This window comes from Syngnathoides biaculeatus, chromosome 12, assembly GCF_019802595.1.
Source record: "Syngnathoides biaculeatus isolate LvHL_M chromosome 12, ASM1980259v1, whole genome shotgun sequence".
Taxonomy (NCBI): domain Eukaryota; kingdom Metazoa; phylum Chordata; class Actinopteri; order Syngnathiformes; family Syngnathidae; genus Syngnathoides; species Syngnathoides biaculeatus.
In genome coordinates this window covers 4,750,689-4,772,463 of record NC_084651.1, presented here as the reverse complement: position 1 = coordinate 4,772,463, position 21,775 = coordinate 4,750,689, and the positions used below count along the sequence as shown (strand labels likewise).

General features: G+C 42.8%; 1 protein-coding gene across 3 annotated transcripts in view; it reads right to left on the bottom strand.

The window, feature by feature from the left end:
• The window catches only part of LOC133509967 (semaphorin-4G-like), a 34,380-nt gene extending 14,757 nt beyond the window's left edge, over positions 1 to 19,623 (bottom strand). Inside the window, exons 1-8 of one of the 3 annotated variants that reach the window (XM_061837565.1) lie at positions 19,237 to 19,623; positions 13,103 to 13,263; positions 12,805 to 13,013; positions 3,892 to 4,043; positions 2,245 to 2,307; positions 2,059 to 2,157; positions 333 to 423; positions 150 to 257 (exon numbers count right to left, since the gene is read on the bottom strand). In XM_061837565.1, the coding sequence (XP_061693549.1) occupies positions 150 to 257; positions 333 to 423; positions 2,059 to 2,157; positions 2,245 to 2,307; positions 3,892 to 4,043; positions 12,805 to 12,940 (649 nt within the window). In that variant the 5' untranslated portion in view covers positions 12,941 to 13,013; positions 13,103 to 13,263; positions 19,237 to 19,623. The remainder of the gene's footprint in view (positions 1 to 149; positions 258 to 332; positions 424 to 2,058; positions 2,158 to 2,244; positions 2,308 to 3,891; positions 4,044 to 12,804; positions 13,014 to 13,102; positions 13,264 to 19,236) is intronic. The other 2 variants (XM_061837563.1, XM_061837564.1) reach the window with 2 other exon arrangements.
• Between the last annotated feature and the right edge of the window lie 2,152 nt (positions 19,624 to 21,775).

Here is a 21,775-nt window from a genome sequence, read left to right as displayed (position 1 = left end):
ACAAATCACATTTCTTTTCATTAACAAATTTTCAGAAAAACAGCTAAATTAATGCAATAATTAGTACATGTCTCTTAAAAAATGAAAATGCTCAGTGTTGGATTACAGAAGAAATTAAAAATAATAATAATTTTAACGTGTCTTCTCACCATTCAGCCATCGCGTGGGAGCGTCCTCCGTCTTCAGTGTGGGGGAGTTCCGACGGATATCTGGGAAGCTTCGAAATTCATACTGGGAAGCGGTAAACAGCTCCTGGTCTGGGAGAGAAACCGATTCCTCTCGGGTTTTGGGATTCTTTTTGGAGGGCGCTGGCGTCTTTCGACGTGTCTTACCGACGATGAGGCCGGTGAATCCCGTTGTCGGGCCGTAGGGGCATTTGTCTCTGCCTTCTTCAGGTGGAGACATCGCAAATTTCTCAGCATTCTTTAAAAAAAAAAAAAAAAAAAAAAAGTGAGAAACACAACTTATCTCGCAACACAATTCCAAGACTACTGTATTTCCCTAAAAGTTATAATATAACATGATTTAATTTAAACTGTCACCGTCATTACAAAAAAAAAAAAACAATTCTACAGGAAATGTTTTTAGAGATCATTTTTGACTGCCGTACAAGTTAAATAATAATAATAATTAAAAAAAAAGTCTCTGCCCAAAAGTCAGCTGTGATACCCAAATCCGAAAACATGCTGCAGAAAATTGGATGGATTATTAAAATTGTGTGTTCTCTAACTCACGCATTGATTTTTTCCCTAAGCAAAGTGTTGCCATGACAACCAGACACCTGCGTATGTGACCTTGTTGGGCTTGAGGCTGGAACGCAGCGCAGAAAAGCGCCAATGTACGCTGGTGGACCTCAAGGTTGGAACTTCACAGAACTCAAACAAATGAAATTAGTCAAATGGTAATCGAAAAACAGTTACAGCAGGGCACGTCTGCTTGATTGCTGTGAAGTTCAGGGTTCGAACCCTTACGCCTCCGTGCGCAGTTTCTATTTCCGTCGTCTAGGTTTAAATCCAAAAAGGAAAAAGACTTTTGTTAGGTATTGCACTTTGAAACATAGTTAACCATCCATCCATTTTCTTCGCCGCTTATCCTCACGAGGGACGCGGGGAGTGCTGGAGCCTATCCCAGCTGTCAACGGGCAGGAGGCGGGGTAGACCCTGAACTGGTCGCCGGCCAATCGCGATAGCATTTTATGAAATAAAAACTAAAAATAACGCGAAGAAATAATCTGGTTTTGTGAAGTCAAAGTACTGCACTAAGTAATTTTTGTTTGAAGACTACATTTGAGACTCAGCGAGTGACAGGATCTGGAGTCAGGTGGGGGCGGTGTGACGGTCTGAGCGCTCCCCCGTGCTGAAAAGTCTCCTTGTTATTAATGTGCAAGCGTTGCTAACAGGGGAACTTTGGGTACATAGCAGACCGTTACAGGGAAATCCCCCGGTCTCATAGTTCCCCTTCTTCTAAATAGAAGTAGCTAACATATGTTATAACCTAACCCTAGCCTTTAAACAAAAGTTCATAAAAAAGATATACACATATGTACGTTCGCTGTGTTCGTCTTTCTGAGACATCCATGGCGAACATGAACACTCGGCGACAAGTTGGAGCATGGATGGGGATGTTTCAGACTGGCCGGAAGTTTACAAAAATATACGCGCATGAGCGTATATTAATGCGCATGTTAATCACAAGGAGACTTTTCAGCACCGGGAGCGCTCAGACCGTCAACACCGGTTATACTTCAGTGTGAGCATGTATGTGTGAGCAGTGGTCTACAGCAGCTCCTTGTGAGTGTTCTCATTCTGTATTTGTGTATTTGACTGTTACTTTAAGTAAACAGCTACGGTACAAAAGTGACCGCGGCTCTCATTTATCCACACGCCGGGTCATCACAGAAATTTTTATTCCATTTCTTTCCACATCTCTCAAATGGCGGCGTAGACGAAGTTCAATCGTGAATGAAATTCGAACTCGAAATAGCGCTAAAAGCAGAGCAAAGGCTCCAAAGTCTAGATATGTAAAGCACGTATGTATGTAAATGTAATATCTACGTACTACGTATGCACAGAGAGGACGGAAGGCGTGAGTCCCGCACATGTAGAGGTGCGTGGAGTTGAACCTCTGCAGGAAGCGGATGTGATTAAAACACTCCGTCTGGTGGGAAAAGGAAGAGGAGGGGGGAAAAAAAAATTAATCAAAGAAATACATAACTAGGGAAAAAAAGAAAAGTTAAATCCCCACCTTGTTGTCTTTCCCCTTGAGTAGGCACTGCAACTTTTGCTCGGGGGAGGCCTCCCACGCGATCTGACGTAACGCAACACACGGGAAGACGCAACAGTAGGTTACGTAGCATTGACTATTGCTGTGTGAAAGATGAAGATTATTTTCACCCTTGAGTGAGCGAGTCACAGACTATCGTGATTCTCGTGCATATTACGAGCTCGATTTAAAATACTGAGGACTGGTTGTGGCTCCCATGCTAATTCAGCCAAAAAAACAAAAAAAAACAAAATCAGGCGAAAGATTTACTAACACCGCAATGATTAGGCGCTTAATTTGGTGTTAAACTAGTCCAACAAATTTCTGAGTTGTTGGCAACAGCTTTAAAAGTTCTGTAAATAGACATTTTAAAGAGGGTTTATTTGCACCTTGGGTAGCTCTGATGGTTTTCGCAAAGTGTAAAATGACGTCTGAAGTGATGGAATTGGAAGTGTTAGTGGAAGACAAACAAAACGTTACACTATAGAAATCTATCATTCTAATGACTTTGATGAAGCCAAGAACTGCATAACAGGAATGTTTTTGTTTTTTTTCCAAATTTACAGCCCCATAACTAGATTTCACTCAATACGGAGCCAAGTACAGCAAGCGCTTCAGACATTTATTGCGACAAAAAAATAGAATAAAAGAAGTAATAAAATAATGGGTATCTTTACGGGGTGTAAGCTTCTGTAGTCGAGGCCCACGTTTGATTTTTAAAATGAACAGAAGTGGCGGTTCATTCAGGTATGGGGTAAAAAATAAAAACGGCAATGTGAAATACTTCTTAAAGGATACAGTTAAGCACTATCAATAGAGTAAAAAATATATTCAAATTCATTACTTCACACTAATTGTAGTGTTAAGCAATATTTTAATTTAATATATGTAAATATAAAATACTTTTCCATAAAATATTTATCCTTTTCAATTTGTCTTCCAATAATGCAATTGTAACAACTGCGCATTTAATATAATTTCTAATTCAGGCAAAAACAAGGGTCTGATTTACTAACACCGCAATGAGTAGGCGCTTAATTTGGTGTTAAACTAGTCCAACAAATTTCTGAGTTGTTGCCAACAGCTTTAAAAGTTCTGTAAATAGACATTTTAAAGAGGGTTTATTTGCACTTTGCGTAGCTCTGATGGTTTTCGCAAAGTGTAAAATGAGGTCTGAAAGTGATGGAATTGGAAGTGCTAGTGGAAGACAAATAAAACGTTATAGTATTGAAATCTATCACTCTAATGGCTTTGATGAAGCAAATAACTGCATAAAAGAAATGTTTTTGTTTTTTTAAAAATTTACACCTAACCAACTTCCCATCCTGGGTAATATTGCATTCAAAATATGGGCGACGGCAGCACCGACAATTTTCACAACGAGCTGTAATGACCCCTGTGGAAGAAAAAGCACAGTTGAAAGGAGTTTTGGCGGTATGGCAGGACTCCTTCTTCTAAATGTCTCCAGGGTAGCCATAATTCATAAGTTCTAAAAATGACATTACTATATGTAGTGATAACTTCTTTCTGATAGTCCAATGATTACATGAGCATTCTTCACAAACAGAATGAAACGCAAACGTAGCTTAGCCAGACTTAAAAGACGGTTTGGACAAAAAGCAAACTCACAGTGAGCGGAGGGCCGGCCGAGACGTCGGCGGCGTCGAGAGCGAACGCGGCCCCGCGGGCCCCGACGTAGAGGCGCTGGCCGTCGGCCTCCAGCAACATCGTGCTGTAGTTAACGGCGGAAGAGGAGCCAAAGCGTCGGCAATCGAGCAGATCTGTGGGCACGAGCGGCGTTTGTTCACGATTGTGAAACAAAAACAAAACATTGCGACATCATCTCCTACTTTATTCTGCGGTGAGACTGGAGAACTTCATAAAGATGCAAAAAGGCACTGATATTTTGAACAATAACACAGTTATTACTCGTTTAATAGCACAGCAGTGACTTGACATATGAGTGACCGGACTTTTGTGCTTTTTTTTTTTTTTTTTTTTTACTCCATACAAACTGTTAATTGATTTTTTTTTTTTGTTTGCAGGGAAAAATTTGTGAACGCATGCTAAACGGTTTCATGACCGTAAATCGACCCACGTCACAACTCTGAGCTGTTTTTTGCCCCTCCCAGTTGAGGTTTACTGTCAAACTAAACCTAAAACAAAGAGAGTTACAGGTAAGCTGTGTAGTTTAAAACAATACACGCGAGTGAAAAGTATTGGCGTCCGAATATCTATCGATCCAAAAATGCTCATATGTTCACATTGCAATTTCTCGAAAATAATGCGCACATTTTTTCCCAAAAATATTTTCAAAAAGTTAACCCATTCGTGGCCACGGTGGCAATTTTTTTCCTTATTGAGATAAAAGTCTCCTAACAGGCCACAATCAAGGAAATAACATAATAACAGTTTTATGATAACTTTACTAATTTATAATCTTGTCCCAAAAATGGGACGCTGCCTGCGAGAGGGTACTTTGATTTTCTTAGTAGATCGTCCCAAAAACCAGAATCAGATTAAAACACTTAAATATTTTGATATACTGAAGGATATAATGCGTAAAAATCAGAATGTCCCAAAAATGGGACGCTGCCCACGAATGGGTTAACAGAGCGCAATATTTATAGGTATGGATGGAAAAACAAGGTACATAGAGGTACATAGAGTGGTTAAAAAAAAAAAAAAAAAAAGGTATACGTATACATTTCGATATGATAGTCGATGTCTTATGTTACACATTTATATTCATTACGGTAATGCGAAAATAAATATTAATCCAGATAATTCCCAATATTTTGAGCATTTGGGTAGCAGCAAATTGGTGGTGCGCATTGTACATTGGTTGAAGGGTTATCCTGATTTTTTTAGGTCAACTATGGGGGTGCGCATTATACTTCGAGATGCATTATACACGAGAAATTACAGTATATGTTAATGAATGTGCTCGAATATTGTGTACATGTATTTATCATCGGCATCACCAAGCGTACGACTGCGGAATTGTAGCGGAAAAAGTTGGGAAAGCCTTTTGATACTTGGCGTTGTATTCCTCTCTCTCCAATTCACGCTATAGCGGCGTTGAAAAACACAGCTCAGCTAAGAAATAAGCTTTATGAAGTATTAAACGGAAACAAATGATAATGAAGAGGCCCAACACTTTTTAGCTTGCTAATTCTGCATCGCAACCAGTATGTGAAAGCAAATTAATTGCTATAATGAGGTCGACTGCTTGCGAGTACTAAACAAAGAGACGTGGTGTGCGGCGGGGTACTGGATGTGCTCCTTGCGTGGTGAAAAAGTTCTCGTTTGTAAGTCATGTGACGGCGCCTGAGGCTTACTCGAGACAAATGGACCGTCGATCCGGGCGCCGCTTGACTCAAGTAAACGTGACACCGCAACGACCTTTGCGCAGTTTGAGTGAGCAGGATCAGACAAAAATTACAAAACTCAATTACAGTTTATCGTGCGGGATCCAAAAAGTGAAAATCCACAATCTAGACTAGTGCTAGTACTAAAATACTAACATGTACCCACCCCCCACCAAAAAATACAAATCAAAATAAATCACAAACTCTACACCTCTACTAGTACTGTTTTACATTTTGAAGTTCTATCCGTTCGCTTATCAGGAAGTGATACGCACTTTCAAGTGTTTAACGGTCACTGGATACTCCCGTACGAGTTGAGGTTCTCATCAGCTGTGGCAGTCATTTTTCTGAATTATCTACAGAAGGATTCCACCTCAGATCATTTTCCCACATTGAAATGAATGAAAATGCCTTTAATCGGATCCAGCCCACGACCCCCACCCCAAAAAAGAAGTGTAATGTGTTTTTTTTAATACTGAAGTATTTCATCAAAATAACCTTCTTCTTCTTCTTCTTTTCCTTTTGGCTTGTCCCATTAGGGGTCGCCACAGCGTGTCATCTTTATCTCGTGCATATTCCTCTCTAACACCCACTGACCTCCAAACAAATGTCACAACATCCATCAAGCTTTTCTTTGGTCTACCTCTCCCTCTCTTCCCCAGTAGCTCCATCCTTGCCATTCTCCTACCAATTTCCTCACTCTCTCGCCTCTGGACATGTCCAAACCATCAAAGTCTGCTCTCTCCAACCTTGTCTCCAAAACATCCAACTTTGGCTGTCCCTCTAATGAGCTCATTTCTAATCCTATCCAACCTGTTCGCAGCAAGCGAGAACCTCAACATCTTCATTTCTGCTCCGTCCAGTTCCGCTTCCTGCTGTTTCTTCAGTGCCACCGTCTCTAATCCGTACATCATGGCCGGCCTCACCACTGTTTTATAGACTTTGCCCTTCATCCTAGCGGAGACTCTTCTGCCGCATAGCACACCAGACACCATCCGCCAACTGTTCCACCCCGGTTGGACCCGTTTCCTCACTTCCTTACCGTTGCTCTGTATTGTTGACCCCAAGTATTTGAAATCATCCACCCTCGCTATCCCCTCCACCCCTCTCATTCACGCTCATATATTCAGTTTTACTTCGGCTAATCTTCATTCTTCTCTTTTCCAGTGCGCGCCTCCATCTTTCTAATTGTTCCCCCACCTGTTCCCTCCTTTCACTGCAGATCACAATATCATCAGCGAACATCATAGTCCAAGGGGATTCCAGTCTAACCTCATCTGTCAGCCTATACATTACTACAGCAAACAGAAAGGGGCTCAGGGTGGATCCCTGATGCAGTCCCACCTCCACCTTAAATTCTTCTGTCACAAGTCTGTTTTTTTTTTTCTTTCATAAAAATGACATAAACGACATAATGACATCTTTGCCATTTTTTTTTTTTTAAACTTCAATTCCATAGACACTGTGCCACTTGCTCTTGTGCACCTTGGCCACCTGGTGGCAGTATAACAAACACACCAACGTTCACAGAGACAGTCGCTCATCACTAAGGCACAGTAACCGGGACTCGGCTATGACCTGCGACTTGCTGCCACCTTTGCCGGCGGACCGCGTTTCATTCCCGCCGGCTGATCGTGTGCCGACTCCTTCGCAGCAGGAGGAAGAGGAGTATGAGCGGATCCCTGCGTGGGCTTTCCGGTACAATAACTTTGCCTACGTGAGCGGCCACATGACGAGCGGCTCCCCGTGGGCGAACACAATGCGCCGTAGCCGAGGCGATGCCTCTCAGATTCCTTTGCTTAATCATAAGCATTACAGCGTCTGATACTTTTCTGTGCGAGAGTGCAGGCTAGGACTGATTTATTATGACTTCCTGTACATAAAAAAAACTTTGAGGGTTTTTCATTTTATAGATAAAGTTTCTCTTCAACATCTTGACAGACTAACGTAGATTGCATCACTTTTTACTTTAAAACTAGTGAGAACGGTTCAATCCAAGAAAAGAAAAACTGGAACAGTATTCTCCATCCATCTATTCATCAATAAATTTTCTGAGCCGCTTATCCTCACAATGGTCGAGGGCGTGCCGGAGCCAATCCCAGCTTTCTTTGGGTAGGAGGCGGGGTACACCCTGAACCGGTTGCCGGTATACACCAAGAACCGGTTGCTACCCAATCCCAGCGCACAGATAAACAACCACTTGCACTCACATTCGCACCAATGGACAATTTAGTCTTCAATTAAGCTAGCATGCACAATTTTGGAATGCCAGGAGAAAACCCACGAGGCACGGGGAGAATGTGCAAACTCCACAGAGGCGGGACTGGGATTTGAATCCGGGACCTCAGAACTGTGAGGATAATGCTCTAACCGCCAGGTGTCAAACTCAAGGCCCGGGGGCCAGATCCGGCCCGCCACATAATTTTATGTGGCCCGCGAAGGCAAATCATCGGTGTCAAAATCTGTGATTCTTTTGAAAATATGTCCCAACATTTCAAGTTGTCAGATATCATAAATGATAATGGTGAGATATTTTTTTTTGTTACCAAACATGAACATGGTTAAAAAACCTATTACACTTGATTTCTGATTCCAAAAGTACTTCATAAATTTCAAGTGTAAATATTATGAGGCGATTCGGTATTTCTTTGGTTTCACCATAAGGAAAATGTGGCCCGAGACAAAAATGAGTTTGACACCCATGCCCTAACCGGTGTCAGAAAAGTATTGTACTTTTATAAAAACATAAAAAAAAAAAAAATAAGAACAATTTCATAAAATGTAACAAGTTAAACTCTTTGTTCTTGTGGCTTATGCGTAGCGTAATGGACTTTTCTGACTGGCGATCTCAAGCTCCGCCCCCCCCCCCCTTAGCTACCGTTGCTATGTCCTACAAGCTTCCAAAATGGCGACTGAACATAACAGGTTTGAGGTTGATTCTCGTATTCCAGATAATATTGCGGTATGTTTTTTGCCAAATGCGTCAGACTTGTCCAAGAGAGTTCTACAGACAGGTCTCAACTATTTCACGCAAGGATGTGTGCACGGAATTAAGATTTTGGACGGAGCAGGACGCAATGTCAGAGCTACGGCGAAACGTTGGCGGTCGATGCAAAAAAAATTGACGCCTCACAAACTTCATATTGAAATCCAACGGGATAAGATAGTGGAATCGTACTGCGCATGTAAAGCAGGGTGAGTACTTTTTACTAGGAAAGATCACGAGTAATATCGTTGGGGTCTTTATAAGCGAGTTAAATTTGATTTTCTACATTTAAACAATGGCGATTAACTCAGTCAGTACGAAGTCACCAGATGAAAAAGTTCGACTTGGCTCGTAATCGAACCTGTCCTAAAGTGTTCTGTCTTAAAAGTATGATGCGATTCAAATAGGCAAATGGACATTTCTCTTGCATGACATTGCGCATTTACGTATCCCTAACCCGACTCTTCGGCAAAAAACATTCCACACTTCATTCGTCAGGTCAGTGATACGCTAACAAAGTGAAAGTTGTTCTACTGTACTGATAATAATTCAATCAAACTCGGCGAAGATACTTCTCCCTCACCTCACCCTCGTAACATAGCAGGATATCTTTCATCAGAATTGCATGTTCCCCGAGCGCATCTGAGGACCGTTTTCTTTGTAACATTAACTTTTCCGAGCGCCCGCTACTGGTAACCAGCATTGCATGTTGGACAAAAATAAAAATTTGTCATGCGATGGCTCGTATCTTAAAAAAACCTGTGAAATTCATTCTCTTCTAAGTCAAGGCCAAGTCGTAACTCTGATATTTTCGTATTTATGACACATTTGATGCAATCTTGTGGACGTGTGTGGAAAGACGATTCCGGTCAGCAGAAGAGCGCCACGGTGGTGGAAAGTGAGGGGGTGGGGGTTCAATCGGAGTTATATTAATGCTATACGTTGATGGAATAATTCACTGAGGCACGTAATCACTGCATACAAGATTGGAGGTGAAAGGCCACGTTTGCATGCCCGGTTGGGGGGTTGAAATAAGCAGCAAGGCGAGGCTACATCATCTCAAGATACCGACAGTGAAGGTTATGGCTGCACATCAAATTATGACACATTTGGAGAATACCAATTTCCTCACCGAAACGCAAGCTCATTAAAACTCCACAACAATTCCTCACAAAAACGTTAATCGTTGCACAGGTCGTATTTTAAGCAACGATGTATTGATCTTAAATTTGCTGGATTTGCTATTTGTCCAGAGCATTTTGGTTGAAGGACTAACGTCGCGGAAAGAGGGGATTTCGTCAGCTGGTCGAGCGTCTATACCGTCATTAGGTTGCTAAAATATTAAGCCGCCTGATGACAGGCTGACATTTCCATATGAAAGAATTTCACGCGAGAGCAAGGTCAATTAAACCGAGGAAGACTTTTTGACATAAAAAGTGCCCGCTGCAGAATAGAAAACAGAACAAGAGCACGGAGGCGGGTTGTAGATCGGAGCTGCATTGTTGTACTGCAGCTGAGGTGAGTCATGTCGGAGGACTCGTGGGCAAGGCTGGAGCTCTCGCTGTGGGATTTAGATGGCGAGAGGACCAAGCTACCGGGAGATGCCTCGACTGTGGGCTTCAATTCACGAGTTTATCCAAAATGCTGGCCGTTGCTTGGATGATTTGTCCAAATTTGCTGGCAAATACTTTCGGCTACAACGCAGAAATGGCGGCGGCAAACTTTAAAAGAAGCAAAGGTTAGCGAAGTGTTTCAAATGAGAGGTCAAGTGTGCTTGCTTCAAGCTGTTGAGGTTTACTGTCAAACTAAACATGAAACAGAAACTACGCAATGTGAAGAGAATTACAAATTGCGCATCTGAAACCGCATAGCTTTGCCTAAAGTTTGCTAGCCTGATGCAACCCAAAAATTTTAAATGCCATAGACGCGGGAATCAAGCGGTGTTATGGTGGGTACAAACTGTCATGAGCAAGGCTGGACAACTCCCAAGTGAAGGCGTGGCCTGGCCACCGCTTTGGGCGGTGCCACCTCTGGCACTCGTCACAGCTGTTGCATTCCGCACTCTAATTGACCATGTATTTAATTTTGGTGTTTTGTCGCTGGCGTTACCAGTTCAACGCCACGTGTCACTGTGTTGCGTTCACGGCCAGTAGGATTCTGCACCACTGAGAGTAAGTGTAGTGTTGAGCTATCCTCGTCACGGCGATTCTGTGCCTTTTTGTTAATCACGTCCTGTTATGCTCATTAGTTTTCCCCATAGTCATCGGACCTTTCTTTACGTTTTTTTGGATCCTGCCTAGCCTAACGTATCTGTACCTCTGCCTTGTTTTGGAATCGACGCCGAACATCATGCCCTCGTCTTGGAGTCCTGCATTGAGGTCCGCCCCCGCTCCGTTGGTTCGTGATACAAAACTTTAAACATTAGCTATTTGAATACAAATGGAGCAGCAACATATGTAGAAAGCGCGGACAATACTCACAAGCATATACAATGGACACCTGTATATTCAGAGTTCACCTCTCCAAATATTTTTTGGGGGAAACCGAACCCCCATTATTTACAAAAACCCCTGCTTATTTTTTTTAAATGACGTGGTGGTACGTGGCGGTCGTCGAGCGCGACAGTTGTCACGGTCACGGCGCCTCCCTCAAAGAAGCCGAGGCAGCGGGAGTCTCTGCGGGTGTTCAGCGGGGGGATCCGAGCGTGAGGACTTTGAAAGACGACAGAGACAGTGGAAGGCCGTCGTTAGTACGTCAGAGAAAATGGACGGAACAAAGAGAAGACCCACTTGGGAATAGCGCTGCGACCGGAGGGCAAACAAGTTCAAGGAAATAAAGAAAGCAGGCAACGTGATGAAGATATTAAAAGACCACAAAAAAAAAAAAAAGACTAAGTCTCACATTATTACAGCTCGAAATGTACTTCCAAGACTTGAAAGCCCAAGTGTCATGCCTATAAATATTCTAAAATAGATATTGTAATGAAAAATACATAACATTATTCACTTCAATGTCTATACGGAAAAATAAATATGAACGGAGAGCGCGTCATCCACGCGTAAAGTTGTGGAAGTGTCGTTCGACATCCAAGTGGTCGCCATGTTGGCTGCATTTCCCGTCCGTGACGTCACACCCGGACATTCGCCAATGAAAACAGGCGGTGGAGACTACAATGGGAGACGAACACGCCCCTTCTGACACGGAAGTTGTTTTCGAAGAAGAGAACATCACACAGCCGAGTGAAGTGACCGGGGCAAAATTACCCTGTTGTTTCGAGCCATATTTAGATGATATGCGGATCACGGGCAAATCACCTCCCCGGCCGATCCACCTCTGCGCGGCTGTGATAAAAACAACGCCACCCGCCCGCAAGCGACAAGGCCGCCTCGGCCAAACCACCTCCCCGTCCAATCCATTTCCGCGCAGGAGATACACGGCCCGGCGCTGCGACGAGTCACCCTGGCCAAAGCCGTGACGATAAGTCCGGCGGCGATCCAGAAGGACAGCGTAGGCCGTCCTTCAGCGGCACCCCTATTTACGGATTACGCCCCCCACAACTATTGGGTTTTTTTTTTTTAGTAGCTCTATACACACACCTACTTGTCATTTGGAACCCACAAAGCTCTCGTCCTTTTCACCCATGCAATCCATTTTTCACGACAAACCGGGTCTTTTGGAAAAGTATGAAAAGCGAATCCATCCTCCAGAGTGTTCGAGCAATATTCAGCAATAAAACGAGCCGGCATTTTGGCTAACACGGAGGAACAAACGAGCTACCTTCCGGCGGGTAAAACTCGTATAAACAAGTCCACTTGAGGGCGGTGCTGCCCAGCACGTAACTTCCTGTTTCTCAACGAAAACAAATCCCTCGAGGGGATTTTTCATGGCGCGAATTACAAAAAGCCACAGATGTCAAAATCATGTTTTGTGGTGAAAAAAAAAAACGAAGGGTCCATTCCGGCTACCTTTTTTCATTAGTAACATATTAAAAATCATGCATTTCATGACAGCGGCCCTTTAACAGTAGTTAATATGACCGACTGCAACGCCGTTAACAATCACATTGTCGATTTAACAGCTCCACCTCCGATGCGGCTCTTCCGCTCCGACTGACTGGACTGTGCCGACCGAATATTTTGGTTAATGAGCAACTTTCGCTGCGCGAGCGACACAAAGCACGCTTACTGTTGATCGAGACGGTGACGCGCGGAGTCACGTCGAGGTCCGGCGGCGGTCTGAACGGGTGGGCGGCCGCCGCGCACCCGCAGCAGCCGAACAGCAGCAGCAGGAGCCGCAGTGATGAGGAGCGGCTGGCCTTCATCGCCGCGGTGCATCCGCCGGATTTTGCTTACGCAAACATATTCACGCGCAGGTCGCCTGCTTGACTGGAACACCTGAAAGAAGAGGAAAATATGGGCGGCATCGTCAATTTGGCACCTGAGGGGACTTGCCCATGTTAATTTGCCGAGGCGCTTATCCTCACAAGGGTCCAGGGAGTACCTATCCCAGCTAACATTGGGCGAAAGGCAGACTACACCCTGAACTGGTCACCGGTCAGTCGCAGGGCACACATCGACACCATCGCTGAGCGGGAATCGATCCCACGCCGCCCACAAGAAAAATCGGGCGTGTACCACTCCAATACTATCACAATTATGGAACACAAACTATTCAAGGTGGCATGGTGGATCAGCTGGTAAAGTGTTGACCTCACAGTTTTGAGGACCCGAGTTCGATGCCGGCCCCTTCTGTGTGGAGTTTGCATGTTCTCCCCGTGCCTGCGTGGGTTTTCTCCGGGTAGGCACTCTGGTTTCCTCCCACATCCCAAAAATATCCAACATTAAATGAACACTCTAAATTGCCCCTAGGTGTGATTGTGAGTGCGACTGTTTGTCTCTACGTGCCCTGAGATTGGCTGGCGACCAGTTCAGGGTGTAGCCCGCCTCCTGCCCGTTGACAGCTGGGATAGGCTCCAGCGCTCGCCGCGAACCTTGTGAGGATAAGCGGCAAAGAAAATGGATGGATGGATAAATTTTTCAAAAATCTAATGTAACAGCAGGCAACAGTGTCAGACACTTATTCAATAACATAAAAAACAACAAACATAAAAAAATATGCATCATACTAACCAGACAAGATAACTGTAAGAATGCATTCATTTTTTTTTTTTTTTGTAAACCATAACCTCCCCACAAAAAACATCCATCCATCCATCCATTTTATTTGTCGCTTATCCTCACGAGGGTTGCAGGGAGTGCTGGAGCCTATCCCAGCTGTCAACGGGCAGGAGGCAGGGTACACCAATCGCAGGGCACATGGAGACAAACAGCCCCACTCACAATCACACCTTGGGGCAATTTAGAGTGTCCAATTGATGTTGCATGTTTTTGGGATGTGGGAGAAAACCGGAGTCCCCGGAGAAAACCCACGGCAAGCACGGGGGGAGAACATGGAAACTCCACCCAGGCGGGGGCCGGGATCAAACCCGGGTCCTCAGAACTGTGAGGCCAACGCTTTACCAGCTGATCCATCGTGCCCCCCCCCCCCAAAAAAAAACATTTTATCATGAAATGTGCATATCAATACAAACACAGTATTTTTGATTCTGACGGTAAAAGTCAAACATTTCTAAATAATCACAAGCAAAGGCATTGTACGCTATACTTAAATGTGCAGTGCTAGAACGGCTGAATGCTGAAGCGGTTCCAAGATTATACACAAAATATACTTTTTCATGCCAACGCAAAAACATTTCAACAATGTACTTCTTTGTCAGTACACAGCAGCAAATATACCGTACATCCAATCACTGCAGTAGCGAGTTCGCTCGCAGTAAACTGCAATGAAAAGGTGCCCGGTCGCCTTTACGGCCTCGTCTGGGCTTCTTTTATCAGGTTGCGTAGGAGGCACGCCGAAGAGCCCTTCAGGAGTCGTTTATCGAGCTCCCGCGCGCTCAAACGGCCGTCAAGGCCTCTCCGCGCTTTCAGACGGCCGCTCCGTCAGACCGCCGAAGTGGCGCTTATGTGCTCCTTAGGAAGGGGGGGGGGAATTAGAGGCTTTCACGCAAGTACATAAAGTAAGCCGTACACGCGACGCAACGGGGGCAGCGCAAGCGACGAGCCGGGGGGATAAAAACGGCGTCGACGCGTTGAGATCAAGGATAATGAAATTAAAAAAAAAGGGATGATAACTTTCTCTTCGGTCTCCCCGTTGATGTTCATTCATGGGAATTGATTGATTTAATGGGTCCTCATTTTCTAGACTGGGTTTAGAAACTATATAAATTTTTTTAAAAATATATTAAAAAAAAAAAAAATATATATATATATATATATATATATATATATATATATATATATATATATATATATATATATATTTTATTTTTTTTTTTTTTTTTTGGCCAAAATTTGAGTTTCGGATTCCGCTTGACTGAAGGGAGGAATAAATAATAATAATATAATAATAATAATGAAAAAACAGCTATTGTAATTTGTATTTTCAGACATGTTTTTTTTAAGGCACAGATGTCAAACTCAAGGCCCGGGGAACCAGATCCGGCCCGGTGCATGATTTTATGCGGCCCTCAAAGGCAAGTCATCTGGAATCAACTTCCATGATTGAAGTTAAAATCCGTAATCAAAATTTTGAATTGTCACGTTTTTTGCCAAAATTTGAGTTTCAGATTCCGCTTGACTAAAGGGAGGAATAATAAAAAAAAAAAAACAGCTATTGTAATTTGTATTTTCAGACATTTTTTTTTTTTAAGGCACAGGTGTCAAACTCAAGCCCCGGGGAACCAGATCCGGCCCGCTGCATGATTTTATGCGGCCCTCAAAGGCAAGTCATCTGGAATCAACTTCCATGATTGAAGTTAAAATCCGTAATCAAAATTTCTAATTGTCAAGTTTTTTGTTAAAATTTGAGTTTCAGATTTTGCCTGACTGAAGGGAGGAATAAAAAAAAAAAAAAAAAAAAAAACAGCTATTGTAATTTGTATTTTCAAACATGTTTTTTTAAGGCACGTGTCAAACTCAAGGCCCGGGGGGCCAATCCGGCCCGCTGCATGGAATCAACTTCCATGATTGAAGTTAAAATCCGTAATCTAAATTTCGAATTGTCACGTCATGTAAATGATATCATTGAGATATTGCAAGCGTTTTTGTTACAAAACAATAGATGGAAAAACTCTTGATCTCTGATGAGCAAATTTCTGATGAATATACGACGAGGCGGTCAAACATTTTTATGGCTTTGTAGTGGAAACCGTAGGCAAAAATCAGCTGGCTTTTCGCCGGAAACGTCGGCGTCTTTTTTTCCATAAGCAATTTCGAAAATGCCGTTGCACATTTCACCACGCCGGCGGATGAGGCAGACATCGTGAAAAATAATCCCGCCTCACATTCCGTATCAAAGTGATACATTTTTGTCGTCTTTAATGCAGCATCCATACTCATGTCTGTTAATATTTCTTGAGCGAGAGCTTAAAATGGGCGGGGGTGGGAGTGGGGAGGGGACTCACTGATGGCATGTTTTCCTGTACTGTCGTCTGTACATGCTGATGTCTTTTTTCTTTTATTTTCTCGGCACACCGTCGCTATCGACCGAAACTGCCTCGCGATCGGCGCATTGAGCACCCCTGGTTTCGTGCGATAGCCCCCCCCCCCACAGTCTCCACATAACAGCCTCCAAATATGACAAGGCGACTTCATCGCCAGTTGTACCAAAAAAAAAAAAAGACACGACACTTTTGGACAAAAACGCACGTGTTTGCCAGACAAACGGAAGAAAAAGAGCACAGTCCAAGGCATTGAACGCTTTGAATAAGCCTCCTTTGTTTAACTGTGCACCATTTTGTTTGCGTCGAGTCCGCTGTCGACTTTCGAACGCTCTGCAGGCGGCGCTACGACAAAAGACGGCGGCAGCTGCGGAATGAAACCATTTGGCTTTTGCTTGAGCTTTGCAATTTGGACTTCTACCCCCCCCCCCAAAAAAAAAATGGCCAAATTGTGCTCCCTTTGTTTGGAATAACGGAACAAGGCGTGCAGCCAATACCCAAGAGAAGAATAAAAACATTGTACGGTGGACACAGCACAAACGTGCCCGTGCTGAGTTCGTTCAACCGTGTCGCCGGTTGGGACATTTTCACACTCGCGCCGTTCTTCTCTCAGAAGCGCAGAACTGCACAGACGACTGAAATTGAAATCATTTTGTGATATGAGATTGTATTAATTTATCCTCTCTTCATTTCTTAGCATTTGTTGTGCCTAATCTGCTTCTATGGTAAATGTATTGTGGATGTTAATTTTGTCCAATCAGATTTGAGCCCTTTGTGTTGCCGTGTTAATCTGCTGTAATCTGTCCGTGGCCTTCAGAACCTGTGCCGTTGAGCAATGTAATTTAAACCAGTGGTTCTCAACTTCTGCCGCCCTGGGACCTGCGTTTTCCTACTCTTGCAGGAACAACCAAAATTCATTTAAGAATACAGTACTTGAAACAACCAACCATATGTGCCATCCATAATTTTGTTGTGTAAAAATACATTTACAGCGATGCCACGGTCCTCGACCACAATCCGTTCCCGAAAACGGTTCGAGAAGTGATTTGTTCGAAAACCGAATCGATGTTTCCCATTACAACGAATGGAAAAAGAAATAATGCGTTCCGATCCTAAAAAAATTTGGCTTTTTAAAGCATTTTTTTTAGCTTGTCCTGATGGCTGAAAGTAATGCAAGTTTTAAAACTTTGGACAGCCTTTGATATACGCAAGGAACTGTTTTATGAAATATGACACTGAGGACGAGGATATACAGTGATGCCTCAGTTCTCGACCACAATCCGTTCCAGAAAACGGTTCGAGAAGTGTTTTGTTCAAAAACCGAATCGATGTTTCCCATTACAATGATTGGAAAAAGAAATAATGCGGTCTGATTCTAAAAAATTTGTCCTTTTTAAAGCATGTTTTTTTTTTTAGCTTTTCCTGATAATAGACTGCATAGTCGAAATAAATGTATACTTTAAATACTTTATATAATAAAAAAATTAAGAAATACATTTACTTTTTGCTTAAAATGTATGCTTTAGTAGTAGAGTACGCTAGGCTGGGAGTGCCAGTATCTGTAGCGACTCGGGCCCCAGCTTTGTAAACTTTTTTTTTTTTTTTTAATTAACAAAAGTGCAGAATAAGTTTAAATAAGCAACTTGCCTTCTTTGGAGCAATGATTTGGGGTTAATACGGTAGTCCTCGATAAGAAGAAAAACAACAGTCACTACCGGGACACGTCTGTGTACAGAGGCTGCGTTTATACAGAATAACGAAAGTGCGCTACTCGCGCCGCGCACATTATGCTATTTCTGGGTTTTTTCTGGAGTGGTGGGGGGGTTCGAATTGACAATAACAAAGCGCGTCGTGGGTGGGTCAACTGCTTGCGGCATGCGCGATGTTATTTCCGGGATTTTTCGCAGGCGTGGAAATTCACAACTAAGCAGCGTCGTGGGTCAGCTGGTCTGGCCGCGCGCAATATGTTATTTCCGGATTTTGTCGGGGGCGTTCGAGTACCGATTTTTGTTCGAAAACAGAGCACAAACAAAAAAAAAAAAATATTGAAATTTTCATTCGAAAACTGATTTGTGCGAAAACGAGGGACGTTCGAGAACCGAGGCTTTACTGTATATGGTTTCACGGTCACAACTGTTCCTCGGATGGAAACAGTTGTTACAATGCGGCCCGTGACAAAAACACATTTGAAAGTCGATGGTGTGGTAATTTGCTTTGAAAAATAAAAGATGCCTTGAGATACGAGTTTAGTTCATTGTGGGACGTGAAATGAACAGTTTAATACCGGACTTGATGATTAAAAAAATAGAATGTCAGGAACGACTTTGCGGGTCATGATTAATTCATGGCAGCTCTTTCTGGGAAAGAGTGACTTGGATTAGAAGGAGAAGAGTAAGAGGATCAAGAATGCACAATTTGTAGCCATATAGCTATTCCTTAAAGCGCTACAACACCACCACCACACATGCTTTTCGTTAGCCTGTCTATGGCGTTTCCTAAAATTCTCTGGCGAAAACATGTACACAATATGTAACTCTGTTTAAACTTCAATTGTGGATGTTAGTAAAACACTTAAAGCCCCCCCCCCCCCCAATCTGCTTTGGAAGTCCACTGCCACAACTCAGTACTTGTAACGTAACATGTAAAATATTGTAAAGTGCAAAATAAAATGTAGAGTATCTGTAAACTTAAGTGGGTTAAAAAAAAGATATTCCAGTAAAGGTATTGTGATTAACAAATCCATTTAGTGAGAAACAAGACACTTATTTGCTCTAGTGAGCCACATAAATGATATGGCGACCAGATTTTGGACTCCCGGGCCTGGACTTTGACACCTGTGCTTTAAAGAAAAAAAAAAAAAACAACATTTTGTTCTCTCTTACAAACACACTTGAGTGGCATGTGATAGTAAGTAGTTTCAATTGATTAGCTCACACACTGACTGATCAATTTCGACACGTCTAAACGGACAAACGTCTTGAACCCTAAACACGACTTTAAACAAAAACAATGTTTGAGTGAAGCCAGTGGAAAGTCAACGGTGTGCTGTTTAGTCTTACCTGATTCGCGTCGGAATCGTGGGGGAAAAAAAAAAGCAGCAAACGAGTAGTCTTGCTGGAACCGCTCTTTCCAAGTGGACTTTACCCCACAACCTTCTTTCTTTCTTTTTTTTTTTTTTTTAAACCAGTCCTGTATATCAACAGCCACCACACTGGAACACTTCCAAGCCAAAGCCGCCCACGAAACGTACACTTGTATCGCCCTAAAAATAAAAAAAAATGAAAAAAAACTCTTACTTCTTCTTGTTTGCCGGCCCCATTAGCTGTTCAATGGTTTGTTTTTTAAGTCTCTGTGTTTTTTTTTTTTTTTTTCAGCCCGGCGTGGAATCGTCTCGTTTTGTAGTGTGACTGAATGTAAGTGAGTGCTTTGCGGCTGGACTAGAGACGGAAGAGAGAGAGAGAGAAGAGAGAGAGAGAGAGAGAGAGAGAGAGAGAGAGAGAGAAAAAGAAGGTGCACTACTGTAACCTGTCGGTTTAAACCCAAGTTAGACGGAATACAGTGACATCTACAGGAAACCTGCGGAACTGCAGGTTAAATTCAATTTATAGACCAGTTCTTGGGGTGGGGGACGTGGGGAAATAAATAAAAAAAAAAAAACTTGGCTCTCAAAGTGCCACCATTACGACCAACATAAAAGCGTTCACCAAAAAGCACGCGAAGGTTTCATTTTAGTATCGCAAATATTATAGAGTAAATTTTCATCTTGTTGACGGAGAATGTTGTAGTTTACAACCCACAAGATGGCGGACGTCAAAAGTTCAATTACAGGAGTAGTTCTCAACCCTATTTGCTCCGAGTGGAAAAAAACCCCAAAACAAAACAAAACAAAAAAATAAATAAACATAGCGCTACAAATACCACCAACGTGAAAATCCAGTAGCATAGTATTTATTCATAAATACCGTACTTTGAATATCATTCTAAGGCTTTATGAACAGTACAGTAACACTTGTGTAAAAAAAAAAAACTATTCCTTGGCCCAGCACTCCTCTGACCCTAAGAGGATAAGCCGCTTGGAAAACCAATGAAAGAATGTCATATACTGGTACTTTAAAGTTAAATACAACTAACCGTAATAAATGCATAGCACAGACTTAAAAGACACAATATTGTTATCGGCGGAACGGTGGATCACCTTGTGAAGCGTTGGCCTCACAGTTCTGAGGACCCGGGTTCGATCCCGGCCCCGCCTGTGTGGAGTTTGCATGCTCTCCCCGTGCCTGCGTGGCTTTTCTCCGGGTGGGCACTTCGGTTTCCTGCCGCATTCCAACAACATGGAACATTAATTGGACACTCTAAATTGCCCCTAGGTGTGATTGTGAGTGCAGCTGTTTGTCTCTATGTGCCCTGCGATTGGCTGGCGACCAGTTCTGGGTGTACCCCGCCTCCTGCCCGTTGACAGCAGGGATAGGCTCTGGTGACCCTCGTGAGGATAAGCGGCAAAGAAAATGGATGGATGTATGTAAGACCAATTTGAACATTAAATTGTCTCAGCAATCTACGACCCAAAAAAAAAAAATGGACATGAATAAATGCTTAAATTAAAAATGCATTGTCAACGAGGCATATAATTTTCTAAATAAAACAGTTCTAAAAGATTAAACGCAACTGTATAGTACTTAAAAATGTAACTGAACAGTACTGACAAATGTACGGAGCCCCTAAAGGCACATTGGGGGGGAAAAAAAAGCTAACTTGTTTCTTATTGTAATGAGTAAGTTACTCATTGTAATGAGTAAGTTTCAACGACTTGCTTGTAAAGCACCAACGTCTTTATAATAAAGTCCCAGATGGAAATAGAACCGAACGAACTCCTGCATTGTCATTGTTGCCTCGAAATGCAAACTGAAATGAGTAAGGGTCTTTTATACATGCGCACATGCAATGGACCAATAGCACTTTCACATTGTAGGTGAGGAGTCATAATTAAATCGAAAAAAATTGAAGCGTTTTCTGAGGAGGTCCCGTAGCTCAGTGGTTAGAGCATTGGTTTGGTAAACCAGGGGTTGTGGGTTCTGGGGCCTCCACTCCCTGAGAAGGGTTGCGTCAGGAAGGGCATCCGGCGTAAAAATTGTGCCAAACAAATATGTGCGTTCATCCGAGATGACACGCTGTGGCGACCCCGAAAGGGACAAGCCGAAAGAAACCATGGCGGTGTTCTCTCTCAAATTTTGGAATGTAGAATAAAACTGGTCGTGTGAGCTTGACATTTTTTTTCCCAGTTCTGGAAACATGAAGGATTTTTAATTCGACTTGGTAAGCCAAAAAAGGCGAAGTGCAAAGGAAAGACACAGAACACCGTGACGACCAAGAAACCTTGCATATTACCTAGGGCACAATTTCTGTAACGTTAATTTTTCCCAAAATACGCTGTGAAGAACTATCAACAACGTACCAAAAAAAACCTAAGCATTTTTTGTCATAAAAACATAAAATTTTAAGTAAATCTGTTATGTATTTTTGGAAATGGGCAAATAAATTCTCAACGCATTGTTCATTTGTTGTCTCTGCGACATCCAATTTCAGACAGAAAATTTC